The sequence below is a fragment of the Vicia villosa genome, unplaced genomic scaffold (genome assembly GCF_029867415.1).
Source record: "Vicia villosa cultivar HV-30 ecotype Madison, WI unplaced genomic scaffold, Vvil1.0 ctg.000113F_1_1, whole genome shotgun sequence".
Classification (NCBI taxonomy): Eukaryota; Viridiplantae; Streptophyta; class Magnoliopsida; order Fabales; family Fabaceae; genus Vicia; species Vicia villosa.
This window is the reverse complement of record NW_026705021.1, coordinates 5,561-18,619: the sequence shown is the minus strand read 5'-3', so window position 1 is coordinate 18,619 and position 13,059 is coordinate 5,561. Positions and strand designations below refer to the sequence as shown.

At 38.0% G+C, this 13,059-nt stretch overlaps 2 protein-coding genes across 2 annotated transcripts; one reads left to right on the top strand and one right to left on the bottom strand.

Annotated features, from left to right (window-relative positions):
* The first annotated feature begins 30 nt into the window (after window positions 1-30).
* Window positions 31-2,863, top strand: LOC131624274 (uncharacterized protein At5g02240-like). Its single transcript, XM_058895222.1, has 7 exons — window positions 31-460; window positions 630-901; window positions 1,766-1,802; window positions 1,896-1,993; window positions 2,085-2,146; window positions 2,295-2,418; window positions 2,524-2,863. The coding sequence occupies exons 1-7, from the start codon at window positions 172-174 to the stop codon at window positions 2,641-2,643; spliced, it is 1,002 nt and encodes a 333-aa protein (XP_058751205.1). The 5' UTR covers window positions 31-171; the 3' UTR covers window positions 2,644-2,863.
* Window positions 2,864-8,447: 5,584 nt separating this feature from the next.
* LOC131624273 (scarecrow-like protein 9) lies at window positions 8,448-11,288 on the bottom strand. The gene is made up of 2 exons (XM_058895221.1): window positions 11,150-11,288; window positions 8,448-10,792 (listed from the first exon to the last, which is right to left on the bottom strand). The coding sequence occupies exon 2, from the start codon at window positions 10,722-10,724 to the stop codon at window positions 8,514-8,516; it is 2,211 nt and encodes a 736-aa protein (XP_058751204.1). The 5' UTR covers window positions 10,725-10,792; window positions 11,150-11,288; the 3' UTR covers window positions 8,448-8,513.
* Window positions 11,289-13,059: the final 1,771 nt, after the last annotated feature.

The window sequence follows — 13,059 nt, the reverse complement described above, 5'->3', positions numbered from 1 at the left end:
CATAAAACAACACACTATTACTATGTACTACAACAACATTAGAATCAGAAACAACGTTGTCTTAATGTCCATACCAGCAACAAGAAGATGCTATATACAATATAGTAGTTGAATTGAAACCTTCCATTCTTCACTCTCTTCAAAAACAGTAATGGAACTACACTGATAGGTATGGCAACTATTACACGTGTTCCTTTTGTTTCCGCTACCACACATTTCCCCAACCAATGCCATAAATACTCCTTACTGGCAACGTCAATTCCTTTACCAGTTTCTTCTTCCTCATTAACCCTATCTTCTTCTTCATATTATTCTTGTTATTCTACTTCATCTCTTTCACTTCCAACATCAAGAACTCTTAAGGCTGTGAAGAGGTTTGGAACTAGAACTAGTCCTGTTGTTGCTATGGCTCAATCTTCAAAACCTACTGTGCTTGTTACTGGTGCTGGTGGTCGCACAGGTTTGATCTTTTTGTTGATTTCTTTCATGGGTTTGCTTCAAATTCTTTGCTTATTGTTAATTGCTGTTGAAATGTGTGAAAGTGAAAAGTGTGGAATTTAAATCTAGGGTTTGTGGATTTTTAGATTGTTGGAGAATTTGGGGTTTTCTTGACATGGTGTTATTTTCAGGGCAACTGGTTTATAAGATATTGAAAGAGAGGGCAGACCAATATGTGGCTAGAGGGTTTGTTAGGACAGAAGAGAGCAAGCAGAAAATTGGTGATGCTGATGATGTTTTTGTTGGTGATATAAGAGATGTTGACACTCTTGTTCCTGCGATTCAAGGTATTGATGCTCTAATTATACTGACAAGTGGGGTGCCATTGATGAAACCTGGGTTTGATCCAACTCAAGGAAATAGGCCGGAGTTTTATTTTGATGATGGTGCATACCCCGAACAGGTACTATTAGTCTTTTTTTTGGATAAACATGTTAGTTAAAGGCTTGCTTATATATAAGTGTATATGTTTAAATTCTTTCTATAACGAAAGGTAATATAAAGTTAAATTGTTTTCATATTAGTTATGTAGTTGTGAAAAGTACATTTGAGCGAGGGCCCTGCTTACGAGGATAAGGCAACAGGGTTTAAGTGTGCTGATTCTATGAAATTAGTGAATGATCCCCTCAACCCTCGAGGTTGGGGTATGAAAAGCCAAGACTATGGGCCGGATCAAGGGAAGGAAGCGGTATTCCCTCAACTTTCCAACTAGTTCGTGGGAGTAGGGGAGGAGCGGTTTCCTCAGCAGCCTTGTCCAAAATTGGCCCTTTCAAGGACACCTCATCGGCCACGTATTGAGGCCGGTTGGCTTGTGATGGCCATGGGTTGGGTTGGGCGACCCAAGCTCTGGCTAGTGATGGCCAGGGTTTAGGTCGGACAACCTAAGCTCCAGTTGGACGACCTGTGGCCTGCCTTATCGCATCTGCCCGTTCCGTATTGAGTTAAGGGCCGCTCCTATTGAGTTAAGGACCGCTCCTATTGAGTTAAGGACCACTCCCTATTGAGTTAAGACCCAATTGGGATTTACCAGTCCAAGTTATAAACTATTTTCATAAATTATTTGAGAGCTTATGGAAGTAAGCTGAAAACAACATATGAACATGTAGTAAAGTTGTTTCCTTAAGCTCTTCCAAACAGCTCACAAATACTTATGTTTGCAGATAAACTCAAATAAGTCAATCTAAACATATTTACATTTTCCATATGCTATGCTTAAGTTGACAACTTCATCCTTTTTATTGACATTTTAGTAATTTTTGTATATTAGGTTGACTGGATTGGGCAGAAAAATCAAATCGATGCTGGTGAGAATTCATTCCTTTTCTCCATTAGTCATAGATTATGATGTAATCTTATACATGTTTGTCGTATTGAAATTATTTATTCTACATGAACAGCTAAGGCCGCAGGAGTAAAGCAGATTGTGTTAGTAGGATCTATGGGTGGAACAGACCTTAATAATCCTTTGAACAGCTTGGGTAATGGGAACATATTGGTATGTAATGCTTCCGTCAATATCATTCTAGCCTAATTTTTATGAAAAAATGCAATTTTTGTAAAGCACAATGTTTTCATATTGGTTGCAGGTTTGGAAAAGAAAGGCTGAGCAATATCTGGCCGATTCTGGTGTTCCGTATACGATTATAAGGTGCGCCAATTTCTGTCCATACTATATAGGATTTTGGTATTCCTTCAATTGTATTTGAGATAGTTACTATCTCTATCTGATATCTATAATTACCGTATGATTTTTACTCCCTAAAATGCATCAATAACTTAGTCTTTTTCTGAGCCAGGGCTGGTGGCTTGCAAGACAAAGAGGGAGGTATCCGGGAACTCCTCGTAGGGAAGGATGACGAGCTTCTAAAGACTGAAACCAGAACTATAGCTAGACCTGATGTTGCAGAAGTCTGCATTCAGGTATCTTTTTTTACTATCTATGTATTGGTAACAAAATAAGTTCACAAGAATTTAAACTGCGATTCTTGCTCAAGTATGTGATTTGGATGTTCCTTGGTTGAACAGGCTCTAAATTTCGAGGAGGCAAAATTTAAGGCATTTGACTTGGCATCTAAACCCGAGGGAAAAGGTTCACCAACAAAGGACTTTAAGGCTTTGTTTTCTCAGATCACTACTCGTTTTTGAAGTTGAATGTCGTTATCATTATCTTAAAATCTTTCTTATTTACATTCTGGATTGAACAATAAATCTATTTATTACTATATCTTAAGCAAATTCACATTGTGTTTTGGTAATTTAGAAGAAGTTTGTATCTAAAGCAAATTATGGACTTCCTTTGTTATGTAATCCTTGAGAACAACTCATGTCTACTTATCAATGCATCCATTCATTATCTTCATATTTCCTTCCTAGTGTATTCTCAAATGTTTATCATTGCATATGATTGAAGACTAGTTTCATGAGACAAAAAACAAATACACAAATTTCAAGTAATGTGTTAAAGTGTAAATTAGATTTAGATTTAATTAGTTTCAATTTAGTCTCAGGAAATTAATTAGTTATTCTGATAGAGTAATTTGCTCTAATTCAACTATATTTTCTTGTATATAAGTCCTCTAATGGCCCATGTAACTAATTGAATCTTTGTAATAACATTCCATCTTTTTAGTATTTTTTTGTGTGATGAAACTTGTGTAGTAGGATACACAAGTTAACATGTTATGAGCTGCATGCGATATCACTTTTATGGTGAGGAGTGTCTCTCTATATATACTCTTTCAATGCTCTATCTCCAACCAATGTAGAACTTTAGGATCTTCCTAATAATCACATATATCTTCACACCGATCAACATTAGTCCCCAAACCAACCACCATTAACAATTTCATTCCTAATCAAAACCCTAATGTTCATTGTAGCTATCTATTTGATATGTTGGACACATTTTTCATGCATCCCTTAAATAATCCTGCAAATGCAATAGTTTCTCCATCCCTAAACAACAACTATCACTCTTGGTCGAGATCAATCAAAGTGATGCTCAAATCGATGAACAAATTAAGGTTCGTCGATGGAACCCTAATAGCCTAACAACCTCTGATCGAACGAACATGGTGTGGGATTGTTGTAATACAAACTCCATAGATGTTGATATTGTTGAAAGTGTCCTTTGGATGAAGTCTATTCAAGAAATGTTGCAAGATCTAAAAGATCGTTACCGTAAGGGAAATATCTTATGTATCTTTTAATTTGCAAAAAGAAATATACTCTCTAAAGCTAAGGTATCAATCCATCACATAATTCTCCACTAAAAAATAGAAAATTTCTTTAGCCACCTCCCTATGGGGGTCACCCCCAGCGAAAATCCCAAAATACCCCTGCTTCGGAAATGAACTTCCGAAGCATTTTTTTTTTAAAAAAATTTCCACAATTCGGAAGTGCATCTCCGAAAACACCTCATGGGGGGTGTCTTCGGAGATGAACTTCTGAAAACACCTCATGGGGGGTGTCTTCGGAAATGAACTTCCGAATTATGCAGAAACTGTGTTTTTTTTTATGTTTTTTCTTAACAGTCTCGCATTTTAATTAAACGCAAACGCCAAATAAAATAAGCAACAGATAAACTGAAAATACTAATATGATAAATCCAATCCAAATAATATATACAAACCGAAAATAATAATAATAACACTGTGCGAAAGATACAATCCGTAATCAAAAAATAAATAAACCCGACCGCTACTGGGTGTGCCTAACCCTCTCACCCTGGGCCCTCCTCTGCCGCCTGTACCCCGCCACACGGCCCGCATCAGTGACGATCATCTCCATCACAGCGACTGCCTCTGGACCGCCCTGATCAACGATACCTCGATCCAACGCGTCCCGCCCAAGCATCTCTATCCGCTGGCAGATCGGCATGAGATCAATGGCGTGGTCATCCTCGGCCTGCTGGTTCTCCAGGATCTCCTCGTGTGCTGGCCTAGGAGCGCCGGGAACGTCGGGTCTCAGCAGAGGATGGGACACCCGGTAGAACCATGTGACGTACCCCTCCTCACTGTGCCAGTCCTGTGTGACCCGAGTGAGACGGTACTCCTGCGGTACCACATGATGCTGCCAGTCCGCCCATATGGCAGTGAGCTGCACTCGGGTCACTGTGTCGGGAGCAGCCTCAAAGGGTGACCTGGGTATCCGCTGCACGAATCCGAACTGACGCATGCACCGCTCAGGGAGATACCGGACCATGATGCCGGTCCCGCATGCCAACCAGCCTGAATATAAAGCAATGCCGTCAAAGGGTACAATCTGAGCATAGTCGGCGAACGACCTCCAGGTGACGTTGTCGTGCATCGTGCGGTCCAAGTACAAACAGTATGGTCCCACCGCATCGTTCCCCCTCTGGAGAGCGTATCTGGCGGCCCTGGGCATAGCGTCCACGTATGCAGGATCGATGTGAAAGCCGTGGATGCGGGAGAAGTAGGAGATGATCCAACTCTGAAACAGAAACACGATAATGTATTAAAAATAAATACGAAACATAAATAAATAAATAAATACGATAATGTGTTAAAATAAAACGTACTGTAAGTAGTGTGCAGGATCCGACCAACTGCCTCGTCCTCCAGTTGGAGGCCTCATTCAGCTTCTGGTAGAGGTATGCCAGAGTAGCTGCCCCCCAGTTCCACTGGTGAACGGTATCCAGGTCCATGAAGTAGCGGAGGTAGGTCACATCGACGTACCTGGCACTCTTGTCCACAAAGCATGCAGCGCCTACCACATGCATGTACCAGCACCGGAGAGCGCAGCCGCGGTGATACTTTGTGAATAGCTCGTCACCCTCACCCTCAGCCTCGGCAGCCGCGTCCAGGTGGTGCTCAAAATAAGTACTCAGTGTGGTGAACCGGACATGAGGCCCAGATGTCGTGGCGCACTCAAAATGAGCAACCTCGTGCTCCATGCCCAAATAGAGCGTCATCCACTCAATGGCCTCGACCCTCTGGATCTTGGAGTGGGTCAACAGCGGCCCCCTAATCGGCAGGTGGAGAAGACACTGCACGTCATGCAAGGTGATCGTCATCTCCCCAACCGGCAAGTGGAAAGAGGACGTCTTCTTGTGCCAGCGCTCCACAAATGCCATGTGCATGCCGGTGCTGATGGTGGTGTACCCCGTCATGCAGAGCCCGCTAAGCCCTGAACCTCGCACATGGTCGTTAAACCACTCAGCTGTTGGTTTAAACAGACTGAAAATCTTTCGGGCGTGGTTCACCATTTTCAACGGCTCTTGCTCCTGTTACAAAAAAAAAACAAATAAGCAACATATATTAAATAAGCGACATATAAACGGTTAAACTATAAAAAATGGTGACAATTAAACAGTTAAATTATAAAAAATACCTCTCCCTCCCAGATACGCCGAGCGACGTGATCGTGGTAGCTAATCAGCACAGAGGTGTCAAAGGGTCCTCCTGGATAGCCGTCCTCCTGGTCATCATCCTCCCCGGCTGGAGGGTCAACATCCGGTACCCCCTTCGGCTCGTGGTAGGGCACTACCGCCGCCTCCTCCTCCTCCTCTCGCTGGCGGGAAGAAGATGCCCGAGCCAGCCGACTCCTAGATCCTGAAGCAGATGTACCCTCTCCCTCGCCCACGGGAACTCGCACACGGCGTCCCCGACCGTGCCCCCGTCCCTGGGTCGACGCCAGCTGCGCCGCCTCCCGCCCGCGTCTAGCCGACGCAGTCTGTGTCTCCCTACCCTGTCTGATGCGTGCTGGTTGGTTGCCTGACATGTTCCTGTAAACAATCGAAATCGATTAATATGCGAGACAAATGAAAAAACAAAAAAAAATGTACTTCTGATACAATTCGGAAGTTCATTTCCGAAAACTGGGATGGAGGTGTTTTCGGAAATGAACTTCCGAAACACCCCTGCGCAGAGCTTCTCTGCAACCTCCAATGGCAGACCCCAAAAACCTAAACCAAAACTATTTTTATGCCTACTAAACATCCTAATATCAGTACTAACCTATCTTAATGTGATTTTTTCAGTTCCTAAACACCCTAATAGAGTTTATTCAAATAGATCTAAAACTTGAAAAAACAATGATAAACTTACCAATTAGTGTTTGATGATGAGTTTGGTTGAGATTGGAAGAAGACTTGGGCAATCTCTTTGATCTTACACTTGCTTTTTGCAAAAAATTTGAAGAGGGGTTGTGTTTAGAATAGGATTAGGGTAAAATGTTTGGGGCAGGGGGCTGTTTTGCTTAATCTGCAAAACGCGCAGTATTTCGGAAATGAACTTCTGAAACAAGACAATTTTTTCAAAAAAAAAGGCGCTTTCGGAGATGCATCTCCGAAAACACCTTTTTCTTGCATTTCGGAAATGAACTTCCGAAGTCAGGGATAGTTTGGGTTTTTCACCAGAGGTGGGCTAGAGAGTTGGGAGGTTGGCAAAGAAATTTTCAAAAAATATGTGACAAGAATTAGAGAACTTCCATCCCATTTCAACATTCAATTGCTTTGTTCAACGCTCTTGCCTTCTTCTAACAACAATAAGAAATTATCACGACAATGACTATGTCATTGAGGTTCCCTTAGCATTTGTCTTTCACTTAATTCTCATAATAACCAATGGATTCTAGATATCAGGGTCACAGATCATGTGTACCACTCTAGTCACATATATACTCACTTATTGAGACCATAATTGTTATAATTTGGCTTCTTAATGGAGCCTCTATTCATTCAGGTATTGTATAATTTGGATTCCCTGCACAATGATTTTTAATAGCTTACTTCTTTCCAACCTTAATAATAATAAAGTTGACTAGTCATAGTACTAACAAGAATATTTCTACCACCTAATCACACCATTCATAATTGTAAATTGTGGCATAGTCTTCTAGGCCACCATTCTCATGAAACTCTTGTTCACATTAATGAAGACTTCAATTTACATCTTACATCTAAACTAATTTTTTTCTTGACACATGTTTTTATATAAAAAAAAGTTTGAACATTTGGGGTCCTGTTTCTATCCCATCCATGTCAGGCTACAAATACTTAAGAATTGTTAATGATCACATCAGATTTTGTTGTATCCATCTAATGAAACTCAAGTTTAAGACATCCTTAGAATATTTGCTTGGCATCTTGTTTTCCTAGAAAAGTCACCATACTTGTAATTCCCCTTCAGATTCCATGCACTTGACTTGTTGGTTTGTTGACTGTATTTTGAAAAACTGTCACTTTCAAAAGTCTTATTCTTGTTTTCCACTACTATGAATGCATCAAAGAGTTTTTTGTTTGCTGTCCACATGAAATCAAAGTAAATATTCAGTTTCTTTTCATATTCACCTTTTATCTATTCCAATTTAGTGCCTAAAAAGGATTTTTTTAATGATCTGTCACTATATGATGTGAGATATCATCATCACATTGATTCATTTCACACTGTAATCAATGATTTGATGAAAAATACTAATGTTTTTATTATAAAGAATACAAATTAAATACTAATAAATTGTCACATAAACAATAGATATTTAGATTTACTAACAATGGTTTAATCCTTAGCTAGTGTCCCGTTAAGCTAGCTCAATTGATAGCTGTGCAGGAACATCCAATTGGAGGCATGGATTTGAACTCGTGACATTTTACTTATTCACTTTTAAAAGGGAAAATTTTAGCCACTAGTCTATTAGACAAAAAATTTTGAGACAGAAACCTCAAAATAAACTATCACAAAGATTGAGACAGAAACCTCAAAATGAGTCCCAGCAATGAAAAAAAAAACTTTTTATTACATGTCAAAGTTGTCAGTAACATTACATTGAATCATGTTCATTTGAAAATCATCAATTTAGCTACCAAACTACAAATTGAGCATACACTATTAAACTATTTCAGATTAAAGTTAATCCAAATTACATTGCACAACAATGACAAAAACCAGCATTGTTGACTAGAACTGAGAAATAGGGTCATGCAGTACCTGATTTCCTCATATGTCAAAAACTAATTCACAAAGCACTAGTAAGGTGTACTCGAACCGTCTTAATCAAGCAGGTTTCCAACAAGAAAGCGCGAACACGATTCGCCCTTTCCAACCTTGCAATAACCACTTGCTATCTTCGTCGATTACAAAATCTTTGTGGTAGCTAGTTCTTACTTTCTCCACTGCCCTTTCCACCGTCTTTTTTCCGAAAGACTGTTGTGAAAACCCGGCTCGGAGAATACGAACTTGCCACTGCCTATATGTCTCTGGTCTCTCTACTCTCTCACAACCTTCACAAGCTGTAACATTCAATGCTTCCTTCCCGAATATTTCTTTCTCAATTAGCATCCTTTCCCAATCTTCGCGAGGAACAATACTCTCAAGCATATCGAAAAGTGAAGAGAAGTGAAACAACGCCTCTCTAAACCGAGTCACAAAGAAAGGCGCATTAAAGGCTCCGTTCGTAATGCCATGAATGAATATATCAGGCTTGATCCTCCTTATCAAATTGAGGAATTTGTTCCTCGGACTGTCTACTACGACGGATTCATCCAGCAAGTTTTTACCGCGATAAAAACAGGTAACAACAAGGTATTCGTCTTTGTCGATCTTGAGTTCCTCAAGCTGAATGGTCTCCCACTTTTTCGCTATGGCATTATACTCAAACGGCACTTTAAAAGTTTCAGCATATGCTGCCAAGCGCGAACCGGTCTCTATAATTCTCTCTGCAGGCCTGAAACCGGGTTGTGGAAAGTCTATTCCTGTAATCCGAAGCTTTGGTGGTCCTCCAGGCCGTAACGAAAGTCTTTGTATTAAGGTAGGCCATTGGAAACCATAGAGAATGCCGAAATCTACAATATGGACCCTCATTGAATTTTCCGCAGAGTTCATTATAGTAACATTTGAGACGAAACTAGTCATCTTTCGAAAAGGGCAAGCAGCAAGGTATAGATGATAAGCTTTCAGATAATTGGCAGCCGATGTTCTTTTACTGATTAGTCCTTTATAAATCTGGCTTCCAGTACCAGCCAAACGTGCCTCAAGGCCATCGGCAAATATATTAGCCAACCGCTGATTTCCATCTCCGAAAGGGTTCGAGTGCTGCCTGATCTGCTTCAGCAATTCGTGCGCACTTTTATGGTCGTCTGCTGCAACAGCCTGTGCACAAATAACAAGCAGTGTTCTCAAATCAATCACTTCCTTTTTTCCGTTTTGTTTTTTACCTTTACCTCGTCCTTTTCCACTAGTACGGGCTTTCGATTTATTACTTGGCACCATATTGTTCTTAGTTTGCAATGCTTCACGACGAGCCGTAAAATGCTTCTTACCATCTCCTAAACTATGAAGCAGGATCGCATCGGCCAGATTTGACCTCAACATAGGATCCGAGTAAATCGCCGCTTGCTTGTTGCTTCTATTTTCTTCGACGCCTCCCTCATCGTCGTAATGATGCTTCCTTCCCTTAGAAAGAAATGAGTCTCGCTCACCCTTCTCCACCTTAACTGATAATTCATCTTTCGCCACTTCAGACTCTAGTATCGAAAACTTAGCAACATCGAAATTTTGAAAGAGGCCATTTCCACTAGGGAGAAACTTATTAGCCTCCTCAACGCCCTTTTGAAATTGCAATATCGGTTGACTACCGCTATTCTGATCAGAAACATGTAAAATACTATCCGGAGAATCCAAAAGCCCTTCCACAGTACTTTTTACGCTATTTGTAGAGCTATGAGATGATTGTGAAACACTATTTCCTTGAAAATCTGGTTGAGGAAAATGAACTTCTCTCGAGTTTCCACGAAAAGAATTCTTTGTAAAAATGCAACTAAGATCACCATCATCAACACAAGTACCATAATCATCAAAGAAGTTACTATCTCCAACACACTCATTTTGATTACAAACACTTGTAAGTTGTCCTAATGGCGAAACCGAAACCGAATCCGGGTACTTTTCGCCTATTACTTCATAGAACGATTTCTCAGCAATCTGAAGATCTAAAGAATCTTGCAACATACATGTCTTATCTTCCATATCTTCTTCCATAAGTATGTTATTAATGTAATTCAAAACAGCATCAGAAAACTCACAGTCCTCAGGAGACGGTTCCTCGTGCGTCGAAACCGATGTTATTGTCGAAGATGGCGTACAATCAGCCGATACCAAATTGGAACCAAATTCAAATCTCTGATTCTGAATAACTGGATAAGATTGATTCCCAAACCGGATCTCATTTGTGGAACCACAAAACCCATTGAGATGTGGATCCATCATAATCTAATGTTTACACATAAAAATTCAATCTTTAGTCCTAATCAGTCTTCAAATAAACGACCCTTTTCCTTCAAAATCAAAACAGAATCATCAAAATTCATCCTAAACCCTAATAACATAAATCATGAATTGGGGTGCAATAAAAACATAAAAAAAATTGAAAATTTCAAAGATAATAATAAAAAAAGACTAAATTTTTACACTTTAATAGATGATAATATTACACAAAGAGATAAAGTATAAAACATGAAGATCAATAAGTGGAAAGAAATCAAAGTAGCAATAAAAATGAAGAACAAGATAACAAATTGTGATGGTAATGGAAAATAAATATCTACAATTATATGAATAAAAACAGAAGAAGTATGGATAATGGATGCATAGTGGAGGAGATAGAAGTGAGACAAGTTTGTTTGTTTGTTTACCTTTTCTGGAGAGAAGAGACCCACCACTACAGAAACAGCACTAGTTCCCAGAGAAAGCAAGTGTTAGAGAGAGAGGGGGGAAAAGGGCGCTGAAAGAGTTAAGATCTGTTTAGTTTCACTTTCATGTCAAAGGTAATCATTAATTTTTTAATGGTTAGACTAGACAAGAGAATCAAAATATAAGCTTTATTTAATACATAAAAAAACTTTATTATTTTGTTTTTTTAAATAGTGATATTTTTGTCAACAAAAAAAAAAAGTAGTGAAATTTGTATTTTATTGTTTAAATTTTGAATTTTTCTTTTAACCATAAATTCTAAGTAATAATATTTAGTTCTTGCTAGGTAGTGTTTTAGTGGTGAATTTTAGTGTTTTAGTGTTTTTGTCACCAATAAAAGCTTATGATTTAGCATACTTATACATTTATTCCCTTCATTTTTTTATTATAAATAAATTTTAATTTTTTAAATTAAATAAATAATTAATATATTTGATTTATATCTAACTTATATAAACATCAAATACATACGTTATTTAAAGAATTAAAAAAATTGTTTATAATAAAAATATAGGAAATATATGTTTGATCTAACTCATTTAGTAGAAAAGTCAAACTTTTCAAAGAGCTTGTTTAATTAAACAAGTCAAACTTTAATTTTATAAAAGGTTAGGAAGCTTATTAGGTCATCAATATATATAAAATATAAAATAGTAAAGTAATCAACTTCTAATTAAGTTTGGAGACTAATGATATTCCTAATTTATCATTTTTTTTCTAAAAAAATTACACAACTTCTCCAAAGTCTTAAAGTCTGCCCTTAAATGTAATTGACAAAATAAAATACCATTGACCAATCAAAATTAAAGATACTTTCAAGTAGCTGTTCATTTCAAAGCAAAATTCAAAACCATCACAAAACTTCTGGCTATTGCTTTTATCTGGGTAAAAGCGTGAATGAGCCTTTGAACCTTCTTAACATCAACTTCACATCTCCTTAATTACAACCTTTACTACCTCTCTCTTTTCTCAACCTCACTCGTCTACTTCATTTCCTTCATCGTTGAAAATAATACTCGTCTCCATACAAAGCGTTTTTCAGGTACTGAATGAGTTCATATCGTTTTGCTTTTGAAATTCGCTTTTGTGTTGCATGGTTAACATATATGCTTTTGAATCAAGTTTTGTGTTTTATGCATATTTTCTGGCACTCGTCTCCATACATTTCGTTCTCCATGTAATGACGTTTTTTTGTTTGCAATCTTCTTTGTTCTGAATCTTACCAAATACAAAAGATTTTCTGTTTTTCATGTTTATTTAATTGTGTTATCATGTTTATTTGGTTGTGTTGTCATGTTTATTTTGTGATATTATGCATATTTTCTGGTATAAGAACATAAGAACATGGTTTTATTGTTAACATCAAAGCTTTTTCTGAATCTTACCACAACAGCTTTATCTTATGTTTAATGTTAACAACAAAGGTTTTTTTTTTTTACTATTTTGGAATTGTTTTTAGAACCATCTGTTAAGTTGTTTTCATGCTTACTTAAGTTACAGACTAAATGTATTTTATGTTATTTCCTGTGTTCCATTTTATTTCCAGCTTGTCTTACTTAAGTTTTTTTCTATGCTTAAGTAAGTTGCAGACTAAACTTATTTGATGTTATATTATGTGTTCCATTTGATTTCCTGCTTGTCTTACTTAAGTTGTTTTCTTGCTTACTTAAGTTGGTTTCTTACTTAAGTTGTTTTCATGCTTTATCTTATGCTTACTTAAGTTCCATTTGAAATTCATTTTCTGTGCTTCAGCTTATTGCTTAATGTGCTTCAACTTATGTTCTTTTCCATGTGCTTCAGCTTATTTATTTCCAGCTTCTAGTTTATATGGTTTTGATGTTTTTTTTCCAGG

Coding starts and splice junctions, on each gene's coding strand:
- LOC131624274 (XM_058895222.1), top strand. CDS start 172: ATGGCAACTATTACACGTGTTCCTTTTGTTTCCGCTACCACACATTTC. Junction 461..629: donor TGGTGCTGGTGGTCGCACAG/GTTTGATCTTTT, acceptor TGTTATTTTCAG/GGCAACTGGTTTATAAGATA. Junction 1,803..1,895: donor GAAAAATCAAATCGATGCTG/GTGAGAATTCAT, acceptor CTACATGAACAG/CTAAGGCCGCAGGAGTAAAG.
- LOC131624273 (XM_058895221.1), bottom strand. CDS start 10,724: ATGATGGATCCACATCTCAATGGGTTTTGTGGTTCCACAAATGAGATC.